The sequence below is a fragment of the Prionailurus viverrinus genome, chromosome D1, assembly GCF_022837055.1.
Source record: "Prionailurus viverrinus isolate Anna chromosome D1, UM_Priviv_1.0, whole genome shotgun sequence".
Taxonomy (NCBI): domain Eukaryota; kingdom Metazoa; phylum Chordata; class Mammalia; order Carnivora; family Felidae; genus Prionailurus; species Prionailurus viverrinus.
Window position 1 is genome coordinate 80,151,596 of NC_062570.1, and position 20,273 is coordinate 80,171,868.

General features: G+C 36.3%; 1 protein-coding gene across 1 annotated transcript in view; it reads left to right on the plus strand.

The window, feature by feature from the left end:
* Positions 1-20,273, plus strand: part of LUZP2 (leucine zipper protein 2) — a 509,386-nt gene that overhangs the window by 347,839 nt on the left and 141,274 nt on the right. Inside the window, exons 6-7 of the mRNA XM_047876647.1 lie at positions 10,807-10,869; positions 16,523-16,585. Of these exons, the coding sequence (XP_047732603.1) occupies positions 10,807-10,869; positions 16,523-16,585 (126 nt within the window). The remainder of the gene's footprint in view (positions 1-10,806; positions 10,870-16,522; positions 16,586-20,273) is intronic.

Sequence of the window (20,273 nt, forward strand, 5' to 3'; positions counted from 1 at the left end):
ACGTGAATCTGTGCACCCAAATTCCAGAACACATAAGAAACCTAGTGGTAAGAATGCCAGTAAGTAAAATTAACAAATAAAAATCAGTGTAGATAATATTTTTTTTAAATTTTTTTTTCAACGTTTATTTATTTTTGGGACAGAGAGAGACAGAGCATGAACGGGGGAGGGGCAGAGAGAGAGGGAGACACAGAATCGGAAACAGGCTCCAGGCTCTGAGCCATCATCCCAGAGCCTGACGCGGGGCTTGAACTCACGGACCGCGAGATCGTGACCTGGCTGAAGTCGGACGCTTAACCGACGCGCCACCCAGGCGCCCCAGTGTAGAAAATATTTTTATGGAAGAGCTTGGTAAGAATATGTGTGTGTGTGTGTGTGTGTGTGTGTGTGTGTGTGTGTGTGTGGGCGGGCGCACGCGTGGACGCATGGTTAAGAAACATGGATAAAAGATTGACAGCCTAAATATGTGTCGAATAAAAGTTCCTGAAAAGAGAGGAGAGTATGATGTAGATGCAACAGTTAAGTCTGAGTATATATTTTATAATGAAGACGATTTTTTGAAAAAAACTTTAACGTTTGTTTTTGAGACAGAGAGAGACAGAGCATGAGTGGAGGAGGGGTGGAGAGAGGGAGGCACAGAATCTGAAGTAGGCTCCAGGCTCCGAGCTGTCAGCACAGACAGTGCACTAGGGTTTACTTTTCTCCATATCCTTGCCAACATTTGTTTTCTCTTCTTGTCTTAGAAGTGAGGCGATAGATATCTCATTGTGGTTTTGCTTTGTACTTTTCTGATAGCTACTGATGTCAAAAACCTTTTCATGTACCTTTTAGCCATTTGCTTGTCTTCTTTGGAAAAACTTCTATTCATTTCCTCTGCCCATTTTTTAGTCAGATCTTGTGGTTGTCATTAAGTTGTATGACTTTCTTATTCTCCCCACAGAATACTGCCTAAAATGTAACTGCTAACAAAACCTAATGGAGGGGTGCCAGGATGGCTTAGTCGACTGAGTGTCTGACTTCGGCTCAGGTCATGGTCTCACAGTTTGTGAGTTTGAGCCCCACTTTGTGCTTGCTGTTGTCAGCGTGGAGCCCACTTTTGATCCCCTGTCCCCCTGTCTCTCTTTCCTTCCCCCTCTCAAGTTCTCTCGCTCCAAAATAAATATTAAAAAAAAAAAAGCTAATGGAGGTAAACTTTAGATTTAGATTTCAAATCCAAAATTAACTTTTCCTATTTTATCTTTCTAAAAAGTAAATCTGCTCATGTCACTTCATAAGCTCATTCAGTGCCACGGCTTCAGTGGCATACAAGCCCCATGGGGCTAACCCCAATGTACCTCTTTAGTCTCGCTTTTCTACTCTTTCACCGGTCCCTTATGCATGATGCCACCAGGCATCATTATAGTTCTAGTGCAAATATCCTCCCCTCTTTCTTGCCTCTTCCTGTTATTTAGCTGACTCCTTTACACAGCTCAAGACAGCTCAGTGTCACTCCCTGAGTAGCTGCCTCTCCAGAGCCTATGAGTGCTACCATCAACCTCCTTCATGGATTGACAACTTCTTGAACTGCGGGATTGTTTTAGCCCCATTCCTAGTACATGAAAGGTTTTTATAAATGTTGACAAGAATCTTAATGCTTTTTTCATAAAGTTATTTCTGGGGTGAATGACATTTCATATATTTAGCCACATTTTTTAACCCATCAGAATGAGAGTTCTCTGATAAGGGAGGGGAGCTATTAGTGACAGCAGAAAAAAGTTCTATTTGCAAGGGAATTGTCTATTTTAAAAGAAAAGTCAGCCATGTAAAGAAATACCATTGAATACAATGACTTCCACAATAAACTTTTGGTTTTTTTTTTTTTTTTTGAGAGAGAGAGAGAGAGCACGAGCACAAGCAGGAGAGGGGCAGAGTGAGAGTGAGAGAGAGAGAATCGTAAGCTGGCTCCACACCCAGTACAGAACCCAGTGCAAGGCTTGATCTCAACAACTGTGAGATCATGACCTGAGCCTAAATCAAGAGTTGGAGGCTTAATCCATTGAGCCACCCAGGCACACCCACAACAAACTCATTTATCCATAAATCAGAGCTCATTGGCTAGAAACTTACCTGCCATCTTCTAATATGTATATATATGTTTATATTTATTTACATATATAAAATATTTATTTATATATTTATATTTTATTTGTGGTGCTGAATCCCTGAAACTTCTGGAGTGCAGTCCTAATCATCAAAAAATATTTTTCCTCTTTTATTTTTACAAGATGAAGTGAGTTTTGTTGAAGTAATAAGAGCTAGTATTTGTTGAGTGCTATGTGACAGTCACTGTTATAAGTGTTTTGCTTATATCATCTCATTTAATATAATCGCCCATTAAATTGGTCATGATAGTTGCCTAAGTGTATGGATGAGAAAACAGGTATTATCAGTGGTAACAAGATGCATCTAGAATTACATATCTTATTAAACAGTGGAATTCAAGTACAGTTGTTCTGTCTCAAGAACCCAGCAACTGTGCTTTATTATATTCATACTATTTGAAAAGTGATCTTGCAGGTATGAGATGAGTGTGAGAAGCACACAGAATATCTAATTAATCAACTCTGTAAGTTGAAATGTCATGCAATTATGTCTTACCTGACATCAGAAAAAGTCATTAGCTTATGTCTCTCATGTCACAGTCCTGAAGATACAAGAAATCTAAGAGATGACCTAGAAATTTTCCATTACTTCACATATATTGACACATATGTCTAAAGGTTAAGTGATTTATACTAGATATTAGAGCTAGTCTGGTGCTAAGCTAAGAATAAAACTCTCATGAAGCACTCTTAAATTTTCTAACAAATTAGAACCAACATCAGTGTCACATCCTCTTCCTGAGTTAACCTCAATGAGGAAACCTATTAGCAATTGTAAAACTTCTGTTACACCTGCAACCAATTTAGAATTCAAGTTGTCAAGGCCAACACTCAACTGGAATATCTGCCATTGCTTGGATGATAGCAAAATTGTCTGGTGGTTTTATTTAAAAATTTATAGAATGATCCTGTTATTCACTTCTACTCAATTTTAAAGCTTTCTGTGAAAAAATAAATCTCTATTTTTAATTTAATTTAATTTTTAAGTGTATTTATTTATTTTGAGAGAGAGAGAGAGAGATGTGGGAGGGGCAGAGAGAGAGAGGGAGAGAGAGAGAGAATCCCAGGCAGGCTCCCCACCATCAGTGGAGAGCCCATTGTAGGGCTTGAACTCACAAAGTGCAAGTTCATGACCTGAACCAAAACCAAGAGTTGGAGGCTTAACTGCCTGAGCCACACAGGCACCCTGAAAAATATAAATATTTATTAAAGTAGCAATTCATTTATATGCAGATTAAATGATAGCATTATTTCTTAACAGGATGATTCAGAAAAAATATTAATCAGAATATTTAGTTTGAAGTGTCTTTCTTGCTGCATACATGATATTTTCACATAATTCTCAAGAGAATGGCTTTAAGTCTTTTTGACAAAAGATATTTCAGTTGTCTGAAGACCTACATTTACACTATGATATAAATAGGCTTTTGGCCTTTTTTGCCATTATCAGTTTGAAACTATTTCATAGACAATTTTATCTCTCTCCTTTTTGAAATTATACGTTTGTCTTCTGTGTGTCTTAGAACAAATAGAAGGGCCACATATACATTTCTTATTTTCCCTAGTTTCTCTACAGTTAAGCTTTTCTAAATGGGAGAAAAAATTCTCCCCTTTATTGACCTCTTCACCTCTTATTCTGAAATAAGAACTCTGGAATAACAATCTTTAAATTTTAAAGAGCATCAATTGTAAAATGACTTAACTTTCTTGAGGGAGGTAAACCATAAATACTAAATGAAAAGTTCACAGTGTTCTAGACTGCATCCTGATTTCAGAAACAGTGAGAGGTAAAAAAAAAATACATCTAAGAACTAATAAAACAAACACTCATGATTTAAATTTCAGTGCAGTATCCCATCCCCTTCCTGAGATGTCCTCAATAAAGGACTCTTGTAAAATTTATAAAAATGTCACATCTGCTAATATTTTAAAAGCAAAGTATTTAGGGGCACCTGGGTGGCTCAGTTGGTTAAGCCTCTGACTTCGGCTCACAGTTTGTGAGTTCAAGCCCTGCGTTGGGCTCTGTGCTGACAGCTCAGAGCCTGGAGTCCACTTCAGATTCTGTATCTCCCTCTCTCTTTGCCCCTCCCCTATATTCACCCGCTTCTCTCTCTCTCTCTCAAAAATAAATTATAAACATTAAAATAATTTTTTTAAAGCAAAGTATTTATGTTACATATTACCCCTAAACCATATTGTTTTCCTTAATATGGGATATAAGATTTCCAATTAGAAAATGACTTACTTGAAAGAGCACCCCCATTCTCTAGCATTTTAAGAATATATTTAAACTGAAACAAATGTGGATCTCAGTCAGATACAGTGGTTTCTGAACAGTCAGTTTTTGGAAATTCTAGGAGATACTTGCCACAGTTAGAGCAGTCTCTGGTTTCATTTTGAATTTCACTGCAGGTGATTTTACTTTTGGTTTACATTTAATTGCATTTTTGAGATATTAACACATGTTTTTGGCTGCCTGGAAACAGTGGTATCTACTTTTTTTGATCTAGAAAATAACAGTATAAACACATATACATAATTTATTATATTTGACAATCCTAAGTGGTCCGATGATGGCTTTTTCACCATGAAAATTCATCGAGAACTCATCATGTCACTTTGTAATTAAGTATAGTGATTTACAGTTGTCTCAATAGGTATATTCTATCTTATAATCATAGATACCTCCTCTTACCTTCGGTGTTACCTTCTTTCTGAGCCTTATTCCCCAGGCTTTATTCTGCCTGAAATCTTCACAATAGATTCATGTTTTGCTTGATTTGACCATTATTGCTTTTTATTATTTACAAACAAAAATACCTCTTAATACCTCTTTTCATTTGAAAGCACCATGTAAAATTTATACTCATAACAATTTTGGATTTTTTACATTTACCTATAGAACGATTATAGACATATACTAGACTTACATGTCTTTTTGTTTTGTAGCCTAGCATATTTGGTGAGTTTCAGCTACCCTGTAAACTATACTGAAAATGTGATGTGTTAAGTTACCAGCCAAAAGTTAAAACTAGATTAAACAAATCTATGTATTAAGAAAGATATTATGGGGGCATCAGGGTGGCACAGTCAATTGAGCCACCTGACTTTGGCTCAGGTAGTGATCTTATGTCTTCATAAGTTCAAGCCCCACATTGGGCTCTCTGCTGTCAGGATAGAGCCTGCTTTGGATCCTCTGTCTCCCTTTCTCTCTGCCCCTCCCCTACTTGTGCTCTCTCTCCCTCTGTCAAAAATAAATAAACATTTAAAAGATTTAAAGATATTATGTTACTATAATATTTGAGTTTGAGATTTATCCTGTAGATAATGGGAAATGTTAAATAACATTTTTAGGCAGGGCTGATATATATACAACCTGGGTTCCCAAGAAGACTATAGATATTTGTTTCATGCCACCCCAAATTTGTACAGCATCCAGTTGGGAGGCAGTCCCTAAATAGGTAGTAAGCAAGGTCTGCCTTCCATTTAGAAAAGGCAAAATAGGGGCACCTGGGTGGCTCATTTAGTTGAGCACTGGACTCTTGATTTCAGCTCAGGTCATGATCTCTGGGTCATGGGATGGAGCCCCGTGTCGGGTTCCACGCTGATTGTGGAGCCTGATGCAGTCCGTCTCTCTCTCTCTCTCTTCTCCCCCTCTGTCCCTGCCCCCTGCTAACTCTCTCTAAAATTAAGAATAAAATATTAAAAAAAAAATAAAAGGCAAAATAGATGGCCCACATCCTGATAGGCTATTGCATTAAGCGATAGACATCAGCATGGTTATTTGGATGTTCTTCTTTGCTACTCTGAATCATAAGGACATGATATGATTATGTGATCATGTAAGGTAGGGTGGACAAAAGGATTTGTTTGGTGTCAAGAGGGCAGAGGGCTGGTGCTGGTAGCATGTAATTGAAACACCCGAGAGTATCCTACCTTCACAGGTATGAAGTAGGGAGAAGGGCCAACACTATTACCAAGATTCAGTAGTTCTCTCTCCATACTCATGTGTTCTTTTTCCAATGTTAGGTGTACTCTCATATGGGTGATGTGTTTTAATCTAGTAATGACACTCGGCCTCTTTTTCCTTGATAATTCTTGAAAATAAAAGATTTATATTAGTGTCTCATCAGTAGTGATTACGTTACTTTACCAAATCTGGACCAAGACTGTTTGGCTGGGCTTGAGCTTGATCCTTTTCCTTGATGGAGTGGTAGAGTTAGGGTCACACCAGCTACATGGAATTAGCATGGAAAAATATTTCTAATAAGAAAACTCAGATTGTGGTTATTAGAATAACGGATAGCAGAAGTGTGATGGCAGAAGGAACAGATAGTTAAACATTTGATGACTCTGGTAATCTACTTTTCTTCATATTCCCTCAAGTTAGGCATAATCATAATTGGATCCTTGCATCTTGGGTGTAATTATATGTGTACCTTGTTTTAGATCTTGTGAAAGCATCATTAGGTTTGATAGGGATGAGATACATTAGTTAGAGGGTGGATGAAACAACATAAGTCTGCTTACCAAACTGTAAAAAACAGTGTTCTCAATGCCAGAATGTATCAAGCCATGATGACTTCTGGAATTAAAGAAGTATGATCACTAATCACAAGTGGAAAGGTTAAATCAGTGAATTGTCTGGGAGTCAGTATTCCCTCTTCAGTGCTCTGTGCATTCCATGTTTCTGAAGAGCATGCCATCTGAGAACAATTTTACTATGGATGTTGACAAGCCTCCCTTGTGTCCTACAATTGGCCCCTTTGTGGGTGATCATGATTATTATCCCCAATTCTGAGTATATTTCAAAGAGTGAAATACTCTAATTCCTAAGCTTGAGAAATCACATGTAGCTTAATGGAAACATATTACTTTAAACACTTTACACAATTGCCCAGAATTATCAACTGTCAGTGTAGACAGTAGATGTGTAATGTAATCACTGCTCATTTTGGGGCAGTCACAAGGGTATCTGTGTGGAAAAGCAGCAGTTCCCCCCTGTACAGTTCCAGGTGCATTGTCCAGGGCCATCATAAGCATTTCCAGTGAAATAATGTTCTATTCATTGCTTTATCGTCTTTGAATTGAACAGGATGAAAAGGAAGGGAGGAGGAAAGAAATAAGGAAAGAAAGAAAAAAGGAAAAAAGCTTTAAGTGAAGGTGCCAACTTTAAATAGTATAGATCACTGAATTGTAAATATATTATTAACTGCATTGTCACGCCTAATAGACTTACTCAGATGTGGATGGTTTGTGTTGGTACATATATCTTCATATGCAATACACTCCACCTGTCTTGTCTCAGTTATCCTTATATTAATTTAATTTTTATTTTACTATTACTTTTTAGTGCACAAAATTTCATTTTATCATCCACCTTCTGAGCTATTACACAGGAGCAAGTGGGGTGTGTGTGGATGGGGAACATTGACAGCAGGGACTTCCTGAGTTGTCACAGGCTAAGTGCCATTCTCACACTGAACACAATGCCATCTACTAGATTGTAGAGATGAATGATATTGGAAAAATGTATCATTTTGTCTGGAACAGTTTGTAGGGAGGTCCTGCTGCCATGTCACAGACCAAGCCTTGTCTTTCACCTCCAGCTTATCTAAGATGCTGTGGATATCCACATGGGTGTCTCCAATGATTTTGTGCTTAAAAGAAAGCTAATATTTCCCAGAGGTCACTAACGGTGAAAGAGCTTAAAGGAAGGGTAATATTGTTTATGGAATCAGGTGGGCCCCTGTGGAAGCCAAATCATGAGCAGATTTGGGGGAAAAAAAAAAAGAATTCTCTTCCTCAAACCCAGGTTCAATAAAAGAACAGATTTCCTCTTTCTGGAGACTGACTTTTTTTTTTCACTTGCAAGACTGGCACTGGCAGGTCCAAGATCTGGGGGGAAATACATTTTCTTATAGTGGCTTATCTGGGATGCAGGTTGAAGGGCAATCCTGTGTTTCCGGCTGTCAGGGCAGAATTCCAGTCCTCCTACACAGCAGGTTCCTGAGGATGGACAAGGTATCAGTCATTCTGGAGGAGACTTGGGAAGGACTCATACTTCCCATTAGGTTGAGCCTGCAGAACCATGTGTCCAGTGGTGTAGGTGTGGGAATAGTCAGGCTCTGGGAAGATGAACTGTCTGGGGAGGGGAAATGCCATAGCTTTCCAGACTGAATAGAAAAGGTCCCCACCACGGACACTGGATACTGATCCACAGCCACAGGACCAGTCCCATTCAAGCTGTAGTTGGTGGCAGAATATGCGAAAGATACTCCTTGTGGTTTGGTCCACTGAGAAGAGAAACGCCACTGACTTGGAGGCACGTTGCTGTCATTCCTCAAGATCACATCTTCACTCTGGCTCTAGGGTCTCGATCCCTGGGGGCTTGACATGGCTAAGAGCTCTGGAAGTTAGTCTCTTCCACCATGCTGCTGATGTCCCCTTGAAAATAGATGAAAAAGGCACACCGGAAATTCCACGCAATCTTCATAGGTCCCTGCATGTTCACAGCAGTCTTCCCTCTTACTCCCATGGAGAGTGACACAGGTGACACCTTAATTCCTGACCGTCACCTGAGACAGCAAGCCACTCCGACTGGGCAGTGGTGTCCTGTGATGGCCAGAGTTGCCTGACCCACTTTCAAGCAGCTCAGTCTTAGTTTTATTTTTGTAGATAATTTAACATTTTATTTTGAAATAAATTTTGACATAGAAAAGGGCATACTAAATCAGTACAGAATGTTCTTGTGTATCTTTACCCAAAACCTCTAATACAACATCATACAGAGTGATAATAATACAATTATTAAACCAGAAAATTAGCATTAATACAATACTATTAAACAAACTGTAGACCTTATTTAAATTTCATGTCTTTCCACTAAAAAACTATAGCCATTAAAAAGATGAAAAATCTAAGTATAAGTATGAAATCTTTACAGCTAGTGAAGATACTTTATCTACAAAGATAATTCAGGAAATCAAAAAGGGAAAAATAGGCCATTGTATGATAAAAAATTAAGATTGCATATGTCAAAAGTATAACTGTACAGGAACAAAAGGAAAACTAGGGTATGTTTTAACCTACAGTCTGAGCAAAATTGCGAAGTTAGAACATCAGTATGTATCCCCTCATTATAGTTTACAAGCTTTTAAATATACGAATAATATATATTAAATTATTTTAAAACCTCTAATCTTGTGCTTTGTGTATGATGAATACAAATATTTACAAGAAAACATTACTTGAGTGAAACAAGTTAACTCCTCATTTGTGTAAACTATTTCACAGTATTAAAATTCTAAGAAATGAGCTTTTTGGAAATGAGCTTTTTAGAATTTTAACTCTTTGCTAAAGAGAAAAATTAGATAAAGGTTTCATTCAAACTGAGGCAGCTGTATCCCCTCTCTGCATGACAGGAAAATAAAATAGGAAACAATTTGTTTCAATGTTCAAAATAAGGTGGGAATTGTAAGTGAAGAACTCTCAACTTTAATGTATTCATTCATTCAGTTATTCATTCATTCTGCATAAATTTTGTTCAGTTTGCTCACGATGCTCATCAGATCGACGTTCTTTAAAGTCATTATGCATAAGATGTACTTTAGCACTAAATGGTTTGCTCCTGCAGAGACAGCACAAAATCTGAATCCAGAGGGTTTCAACAAGATTTCTGTTCTCCTTTACCCTGCCTGTCTAAAAGTACCTCAGTTACCAGGACAAAGAAAAGCCTGAGCATAATGAGGCAGGTATAATTGAATAGCTATAAGGGTTTAGATTCAGATGGCTAAGAACACATGGCTTCTATGTCAGAAGTAACAAACATTCATCTATGAATCAAGGTCAATTATGGTAAGTTAAAAGGGTAATCGTATCTGTCCGTACTCAAGACCAGCAGAGAGAGTACACTTATACACTTATGAGGCTTAGAAAAAGAAATGGCTTCTGAACATCCAGAAGCCCTCTAAGTATAATGCACAGTACTCCAGAATATAAGAGGATTCAAAAACTATCGTCTTAAAAGGGAATATAGACCCTGATGCATCTATGACTAGATTATACTAGGGTCCAAGGTGACCAGCATCCAGATGACAGTAGGAAAACAAGTATTTGCTGTCTAGGGGCACTTGGGTGGCTCAGTCAGTTAAGCATCCAACTCTTCGATTTCAGCTTAGGTCATGATCTCATGGTTTGTGAGTTTGAGCCCCTATGTCTGGCTATATGCTGACCACTGACCATGAAGAGCCTGCTTGGGATTCTCTCTCTCCTCTCTCCCCCTCTTTCTCTGTCCCTTCCCTACCTATCAGAATAAATAAATATACATTAAAAAAATACTTGCTGTTTAGAGATGTGCTCTCAGAAACTAACATCTGTTGTAAATTTGAAACTAAAATTATTTTATAACATACCATACATAAATACAATAAAACAGTATTAAATGTAAGGCCAAATAAAGTTCTACCTTTTTAAATAAACATGTTACATTTTAACTGAATTAAAGAAACATTATTTTACATTACAGATTATACTCAGTTTGTACAAATATATTACATCTCATATCATGAAGGACTTATCCATGAACAGAGAAATGCAGCTGACATGTTTAGGAATTATTAATGCTTTATAATTTCTCAGCAATACACTATGTTTCTTTCATCAGAATAAAAGCTTGAAGAACAAACTCTTGTCAGGAAACAAGCTGTGTGGCATCCATGCAGAAGAGGTGAGTAAATTTTCTCTTCTAGATTCAACAAAATAGAAAGTGCCAGAATATTAGTGCCAGGTTTTTCTTTTAGGGCCCAGATACCCGGAGACTTTTCTTTCGCTAACACAAAGGAAAACATCGGAATAGGAAAATTAAAACAGATTTTAAACCTTAGATATTTTTGGATGTTTTTGACATAGCATAACCAAGAACAAACAAACAAAACAAAATAAGCCCGTTAGGCATTACTTCCCTACAGTGATTTTATGGATTCCTTCCTTAATTGGATTATCAGGATTTCCTTAATAGTGAATATCTGAAGGTCCTTGAATTTTTTTGTTTTTAACCATCTATGTGATGTCTACAAAGTTTTGCAATAACAATTAAGTGTCAGAAAGAGGATTCTGGGGTTGATCATAAATCTTAAGGAACAAATACATTCCTCAGTTCTCCTTGCTAGGCAGGAAATTTGTCTCATGCATTTCTTAGGGTGGGGTGTGGAAAGTCATTCTGGTTAATCCAGATTTAACTAAAATCAATTTCTTATACTCCTGGTTTCCCAAATCCATCTGTGATATAATCCCCTATTTAATGTGGTTTAACCCCTTTCCCAAAGCAGTTAGAAGTAAGGCACAGAGCTGGTGAAATACCTCTATAATCTTCTAATGGTGGACTCACATTTTTTGTTCCAATGAACTTTTCCTATTATTATCACCTTATAGCAGGAGGGATAGGGAAGATTACCTGATGACTCATAAGAATTGCTTTTTAGGACTCCAACTAGGAAGTAGTGATACGTGTTTCATTGTACCATATTTGCCAGACGTAGGTCACATGCCTAGCCAAACTGCAAGGAGTCTGGACAATGTCATTAAGTTGGTGGTCATTAGGTTGAGATAATTTTTTTAGTAAACCAGGTGAAAATACTTCCTAATGGACGTGTAAAATTCATCACTCTAAACACTCAAGTTAGAGTCTAACATGAAATATAAGAACCCATTTATAATGTCTTTCCAATAATATTGTGCATGAAATATGAGTATAAATTTTCAATACATGGAAAAGAAAGGTTGATGCTTTATAAATGAATAATCAAACTGAATCTCTTGTAGATATGAGCCAGTGTAGTGTTTCTTTCATTACACTTTTCTATTTGAAGAGTATGCTGCTTAATTTGCTATGATTCTAGAAACATTACATGTGTAATGTGCAGTTTCTGGATAGGTAAGCAAGTAGAGCCAATTTTTGAGTAAGAACTGTGTTGACTCTGTGGATTGAAACTATATTCTGAGATGGTTGCCAGGTTCCCAGAGTCCCCCAGCACTCATGAAAGAGAGATGGCTCCTGGGAGACATTGCCTATAGTGTTTAGAAACAAACAAAACAAACAAACAAAAATCCAATAAACAAGCAGCAACGTCAATCTGGGCCTACCTGTTATTTTTTTAGCCCCTTAGTTCATTAATGAGTCATTTTAAAAATTCATCTCAATTCCTTAAGACGATATATTATATCTACATTTTAATTTATGAATTCCTAGATGGTTCATATATTAGTATTGCATAATGTTGAAATAAATTTATTCACTTGACCTATCTCTATTTATTTATGGAAAATAATTTAGAGTTTAAAATTCTGGACAAAGAGGGAGACATGTATTTTTTTTTTTTCTGTCACAAAAACACTTGCAAAGAATATGGTAACAGATGTAATTATTTGTATTACCACCATCAAAACAAAATAGTAACGTCCTCTATCAGTTTAGAAGCTAAAAAGGAGCTTGTCTTCTAAATCAGTGACTCTAAACTATTTATAGGTACATAAATATCCACATCCCATTGACACATAATGGCTGGCCAGTGTTTTAATTTGCCAGCGCAGAATATTGAAAAGAGTGGAGGCTACTACCAACACCATTGTCTTTACTGTTATTTCACAAAAGAAATGTTCTTGGACATGAATTGTAGAAAAGAAAAACCTCAGAGACTAGCTGAAATATTTTGTCATGGCCACCTTCTTTGCCTTCACCTTCTCCATTTTTTTATTTTACTTACAATTATTCTCACAAGCTTAATTTTAGTGTGGACTTGTGGACTTTACAGGCACCAGGATGTCAAATTACATTTAAAATCATTAGTATAGTTTTGGGGCACCTGAGTAGCTCAGTCGGTTAAGTGTCTGACTTTGGCTCAGGTCATGATCTCACGGTTCATGGGTTCAAGCCCCATGTTGGGCTTTGTGCTGACAGATCAGAGCCTGGAGCCTGCTTTGGATTCTGTCTCCCTCTCCCTCTCTGCCTCTTCCCCACTTGCTCTCTCTCCCTCCCTCTCTCTCTCAAAAATAAATAAACATTTAAAAAATAAAATAAAACCATTAGTATAGTTTTAAAAATTACTAAAATTCCCCAATAGCCCAGTGGTTTGAAGATTATCCCTCTGACAATTCTAATTTTTCAAAATGATGCCAGGAAGCTAAAGGAAAATACAGTGTCATTGGGGTTTTAGATCAATGTGTATTATAAAATGCATGCACCTGAAATGTACTTATTCTTACTTTGTATACCTTCATCAGATCTTTTGATAGGATTTTGCTTTTTACCTCACTGAACATTAGAAGATGGCTGGAATATACAACGCAGAGAAGTGATGAGTGACCGTAATGAAAATTTCTAAGACAAATGTTTCTAAATAACCTTAACTAAACTCAGGAATTCTAGCTGTTCTTGCTCAGTGCAGAACAAAGATGTGTAGGCTTTTATTATAGTTCCTGAATGAATCACTGCCTAAGACAAAAATTGATGTTTTAATAATTCAAGTTATGAATAAAAGTTTAAATTATATTCTGTACATTCAGTATAAATATGCATTAAAATAAACACCCAAAATGGTTAAAATTAGTCCTTTTTGACACTTTAAAAATAGAGCATTAATTATTTGGAGGGGTAGGAGTGAAATTGGGCATGGGTAGTAGTCATTTCTCATTCCGCATTGATATTGGTCAACATTAGATTGGAAAAATAAATAGTCTGTTGACCTAAGAGACTGTCCTGTCTTGTTGATGAGCCCCAGACAGTAGATGGGAACAGTGGGAGACAATGGCAATCAATTGTGCATTTGAAGTTGGAGAAGATCACAGAAATGATTCTTTGCTGGAATCAGTAGCACAAAATTAAGGGTAGCCATGAACAAACCTGCAAATGAAGTTAATGTAACAAAATGAAGTTAATGTAAGGAGAGGGATAAGGTGTCTGAAATACCATTATCTGGGGTTACTTAGGGAATTTTGTGCCAGGAGACCAGATTTATAATAAATGTAGAATCCTGAAGTAGAAGTATAAATTCAGGGGACTGGGGGCTTCAAGTGAAAGTTGTTATTCTTAAACCATACACCTGTAACAATGGCTCTTTATCTTCTTATGCATTATATCATGCACGTCACTTTCACTAGTCCTATCAAGTGAAAGAGGATGCTTTTCTTATGGAAATGGAAATTAGTAGCTAGTTTGTAAGCAGACAGAAATCTTTACTTCTTCTGAGTATGGAGTTTAACTGCAGAGTTGTGAATTATTAATGTGTCAAGAAGCTGGTTCTTCCTCCTTCCCTTCCTCCATCCCCCTGCCCCTCTCTCCCTCATTCTCTCTCTATTTCAAATCACCACTCTCCCCACTTCACTTTTCCTCTCTCCCTTTTTCCTTGTCTTTTCTTCCTTTCCTTTATCTCATTTCATTTTATTTTTGTTCTTTCTTATCAACTTCCAGATTCAATAGATCATGAAATGTCGTTGGCTCATGATAGGGATGTCTGTGAAAACTGTTTCTAATATTAGAGCCTTTCAGTGGTGTACCACAGACAGCACTTTTAAGATTGTGCTCTAATTGATGGTGCCTCCAGCATTACCCAATAATTTAGGAATTATACACCATAACATAGCTCCCACTTGGCAAACTCTACTATCTCGCATCATTAGACATGTCCTGAATATAGTAGGAAACTAAATAGTATAGTTGCAGTTGGTTCAGTGAAAGACTCATGTACATTCAATGTAGCTTTGAAAATTATAATATTTAAAAAATATGAGTGGGCTTTATTTCTTAAAAAGGACCTTCATAAAGAGGACCTTAAAGAGGATCTTGTGCTTAGTATGTACTATGGCCAGCTACTTTTGAAATTGAATTTTATTGAGATATAACTTATCTACAATTCATCCCATTTAACTTTACAGTTGGATGGATTTGATCGATGTATAGCAAATCAAATGTTAAACATATAGAACATTTCTATCATCTTCAAAGTTTTCTCTTGCTGTTTTATAACCTCTACCACAAACCCGCAGCCATTGTCAACTACTAGCCTAATTTCTGTCCTTCTCCTTTGGTCTTTTTTACAATATAATATAAATGGCATTATACAAAAGATAGCTTCTAGTGACTGGGTTATTTCACACAGTATAATGCTTTGGAAATCCATGCACACTGTTACATGTTTCAGTACTTAATTCATTTTTTTAAATTGCTCAACAGTATGCTAGTACTTCATGATCGTACCAGAAAATGTTTGCTGTGCACCAGTTAATGGGCATGTTGCTTATTTCTACTTTTTGACTATTACGAATAAAGATACTATAAACATTTGTGTTTATGCTGTAATTTCTCTTGTACAAATACCTAGAAAGCATTGCTGTATAATGCAGTGTGCTTATGTTTAACTTTATAAAAACCCACCAAACTGTATCCCAAAGTGACTATACCATTTTACATTCCTCTTCAACTCGTTTACTATTTTTTCAGTTATCATTCTTTATTTGACGATGATAATCCATTTGTGTTTATGTTCTCCTACTGAGGAATCAGAACTTGTCATTTTAGATACACAAAGACAAATACCTGAGGTCCTCATGTTAGAATATTTGAAATTGCATCTGTGCTGGAAAAATAGGAAGGCATGATCATCATCTGTGGCTCACCAGATATATATCCATAGGGTAGTCAACCATGTCTGCTGAGAGAAATGTCCTTGTCATAAAGCCCTTTTATAGTTGGCGTAGTCCTCTCAAAAAGTGCCTTCTTCTGCAGAGCAAACAGCCTTCACCTCAGCTTCCTAGCTGCTTTCTTTACACTCTGTCACATTTGCTTGCTACCCTCCCTTTGGACGTACAGCAAATTCAAACTTGGTTGTCAATTTAAATTTACCCTTATTTAATCTTAAAAAATAAGTAATTGCAACTAAACAGTGAAAACTGTAGCCTAGTTATACATAGGTATATCCAGCATCTAAAATTGAATTGTTGTACATGCTCTGGTGACTAAAATTTTGTGTGTGTGTATTCTTTTGTGGGGGGAGATGCTAGACAGAGAAACGATAAATTACTTTCTTTAAATAATGCCTTTAAAAAAATATGGTTCCTATTGTGTGCCAAATTTACTCAAATAAAAAAATTAAATGTTAAATGTCAAATAAAATTTCTACCCCAAAAAATTAAACACTATGGTTCCTTTGCACAGGCTTTGGTTTTCTCTTCCTGCCTGGACGACCTGGATGTCTGACTTCGAAAGCAGAGATTAAGCTTTTGCTTGACTGCAAACTTTATTCTTGTACAGTTTAAAATCATTTTAATCTTCAAGTTTGAAAATATAAATGAAATTAAGGCACTAATCTATGTTTCTGTTCTTGCAGTCAAAAAAAATCCAAGCCCAGCTGAAAGAGCTTCGTTATGGGAAGAAGGATTTATTATTTAAGGTGAGACTCTTTCTCCCTTCCCCCTCCACCAACCCAATAAGTGAACTATAATATTATTTAGCTTACATTTAATTTCTGGATTTTTATAAGAATTATAGCTGTATTTGACTGCATTGAAGATATTTTCATTTTCTTGCCTTCTTAATTAACGGAGATAAATGCAAATATGATTTCCTGGGTACATTCTTAATCAAAGGTAGGCGTTATTCCAAAGTATTTAAAGTCTCTTTGTAACCTTCGATTACTTTAATTCAATATTGAGGAATACTGTATTTCAGAATATTTACATTAAGGAGAGCATAGATTGAGTGAATATCCAGAGATGAGATCCACTGGTTACCTACATTCTTGACTTCCAGAGGCCCCTGCATAAATCTCTTTTTTACTAAGAGTCTTCCTATTTAATCATTGTTGATTGATTTTCGTCATTGATACTTTTTTTTCTACAAGACTATCAAGTCACCATCTGTGTATAGATAGACATCTATCACAAACTATGGACTAGTGTCCCCCCAAGGATATCCACTTGCCAATTCCTGGAAGCTGTGAATATTATACTTTATGAGAAGGGAAACTTTACAGAGGTGATTAAGTTAAGGATCTTCAGATAGGAACGTTATTCCAAAATATCCAGGCAAGACCTAAATAGAATCATGCAAGTCCTTATCGCAGTGAAATAAGAAAGCCTAAACAAGAAGGTTGTGTGATCACAGAAGCTGGAGGAGGAAAGGCAATGTGAAAGATTTCCTTCCTATAGCCTCCAGAAAGAACCAGCCCTACCAACACCTTGATCTTCGTCCCATAAAATTTATTTCAGACTTCTGACTTTCAGAACTGTCTGTGAATAAGTTTGTGCTTTTTTAAGCCACTGAATTCAGGGTAGTTTGTTATAGCAGCAAGGTGAAACTTAAACAGATACTTTCTTTTATCTCCCTTGAGCAGGGGGAGACAAGAGGCAAGTGTTGTGCTTGTGGTACATGTGCATTTCCAAACGCAGTAGAGTGATGGAATATTAGGCTGTTAGGAGTAGGAGTAATAATTTGCTTGATAAATAATAAGTACGAATTACATTTTGTATAATATTTTAAAAAATATTTTCATTACAATGATCAGCCCGATCTATATGTGCTAGGTTTAAATTAAAGGGAGATAGTTTCTCATTTTATTTAATGATTGAAAAAACCTAAAATTTTTCCAGTGAAAACAATAAGAAATGACACATTTCCCTTCTTCAGCCCCTTTACTTTTGGTTCGGAGTCAGGGGAAGGTAGTCCTATTATGTCAGCCAGTATTTATTAAAAACTCATTCCATGTGAGGCATGAATCTGGACATATCTTGCCATTGACTCTTACATGAATATGCTACTTTCCTTTTTTTTTTTTTACCTTATTTACAACAAGATATTCCCCTGCACACTAAGAAAAATCTGAATTAATTCTTATTAATGTTTATAGATCCCTGCCTCACAATACTCTGTTCATTTTATGTGATAAGTAGATAAAAGTATAAAACCCAAGGCACTTGTCTTTCATATTGAGACTCGAGCTCAGGGCATTTTAACTCTTAATTTCAGGTTGGCCTTTGCTTTTTGTAAGGTCATCAACAATAAATAAATTGTCAACAACAGTAAATAATTGAAATTGGGAAAAAATAAATAAAACGTCTGTGTGTGTGCGTGTGTGTGTGTGTGTTTTCATTTGCAGAGAAATTTCTATTTCTCTGTGAATTAGTTTAACTTAATATCAGGACTGTAATAAAACAAATCCAAGCTCCCTGGAGCTGATAGGTTTTAGGTAGGAGGCTGAGAAATTTATGTAAAGATAGATCATGTAAGCTTTTTAAACTTTTTGAATTTAATTTCCCAAATTGAAGAAAATTTGGGAAAAGAGATTGAAGAGATCCAATAATTTTCAGTGATTTACTTCTTCATAATATACCAGTTGTTGAATATACATTAGTAATTTATCAAATTTCAGAAAGTACCGATATCAGGATTTGTTGAAAATCTTTATGACTTGAAAATGAGACATTATTTGTAAGCCTTTGTCACTTTGAAAGAAGCGCTTGTGTATCAAATCAGGTGAATTGTGTATGACCATGAAGTTGCCTAAGTTAGAATGCCTTTAGCGTATACACTCTCTAAGGTGCTGTGTACCAGCAAGAGTTTTGTTAAATAAGATAATGAGAGGTCTATAAACATGACACTTTTTGACTTATTCAGTAACTAAACAATGTCAACAGGCCAACTTTTTTGTTTGTTTGTTTGTTTGTTTTTTCCTACCGTTCCATATCTCCGTCCTCAACTTACTGACTTATTCTAAGTTTTGATCCCTCATTATATATGATAGTAGTTAAAGATTTATATGCTCCTTTGTCCAATTTTGTACAAAGTCAGAGGAGAAAAAGGAAGGGGCAAGCGCTTGTCCTTCAGTGTCATAACTTTTATAAGGGAGGAGAATTTTTTAAGATGTTTCTCCAAACATGATCATGCAACCGTGCAAAACAAGTGAGACCTTAGTGTTTTCAGCTTCCATTGTGAAATAGTATTCATTCATTCATCTTAATGGCACTCACTCATCTGATTTGCCTATTACTATATCAACAGTGTGCATTTTAGGTCTTATATAAGCATGTACTGAATGAATAAATGAATTCATACATACATATAGGCACATGTATATACCTATGTGCATACATAAATAGAGGTGTCATGGCAGTACATTATAGAAATTCATGTATGTAGTCCCAAAGGGCATGTGACTACATGCACCTTTGAAAATGAACCCACAGAATATCTTTGGTAATATTTTGCTGAACTCAGAGATGAGTAATAGAGGATTCTATTTCAAGTAGGTTCCCTGAAAATCTGTTCAATTTTGAATAGATTTGATCATTTTTGTTAAAGACAGTCTTTGAAGAGCAATGAGTACTGCTGAAACACTTCAGTTATGTTTTAAAAATAATGGCATGTGCTGACAATTGTCAGACATGTTGATAAATTCAGTGTTCTTATTAATGTTTGAGAACTGGCTTTTGTTTTTTTTTTTTTTTTTTTTTTTTTTTTTTTTCAAACTATCTTTAGTTACATTTTATTTATTTATTTATTTATTTTTTTAATTTTTTTTTTTTCTGAAATTTATTGACAAATTGGTTTCCATACAACACCCAGTGCTCATCCCAAAAGGTGCCCTCCTCAATACCCATCACCCACCCTCTCCTCCCTCCCACCCCCCATCAACCCTCAGTTTGTTCTCAGTTTTTAACAGTCTCTTATGCTTTGGCTTTCTCCCATTCTAACCTCTTTTTTTTTTTTTTTTCCTTCCCCTCCCCCATGGGTTCCCGTTAAGTTTCTCAGGATCCACATAAGAGTGAAACCATATGGTATCTGTCTTTCTCTGTATGGCTTATTTCACTTAGCATCACACTCTCCAGTTCCATCCACGTTGCTACAAAAGGCCAGATTTCATTTTTTCTCATTGCCATGTAATATTCCATTGTGTATATAAACCACAATTTCTTTATCCATTCATCAGTTGATGGACATTTAGGCTCTTTCCATAATTTGGCTATTGTTGAGAGTGCTGCTATGAACATTGGGGTACAAGTGGCCCTATGCATCAGTGCTCCTGTATCCCTTGGATAAATTCCTAGCAGTGCTATTGCTGGGTCATAGGGTAGGTCTATTTT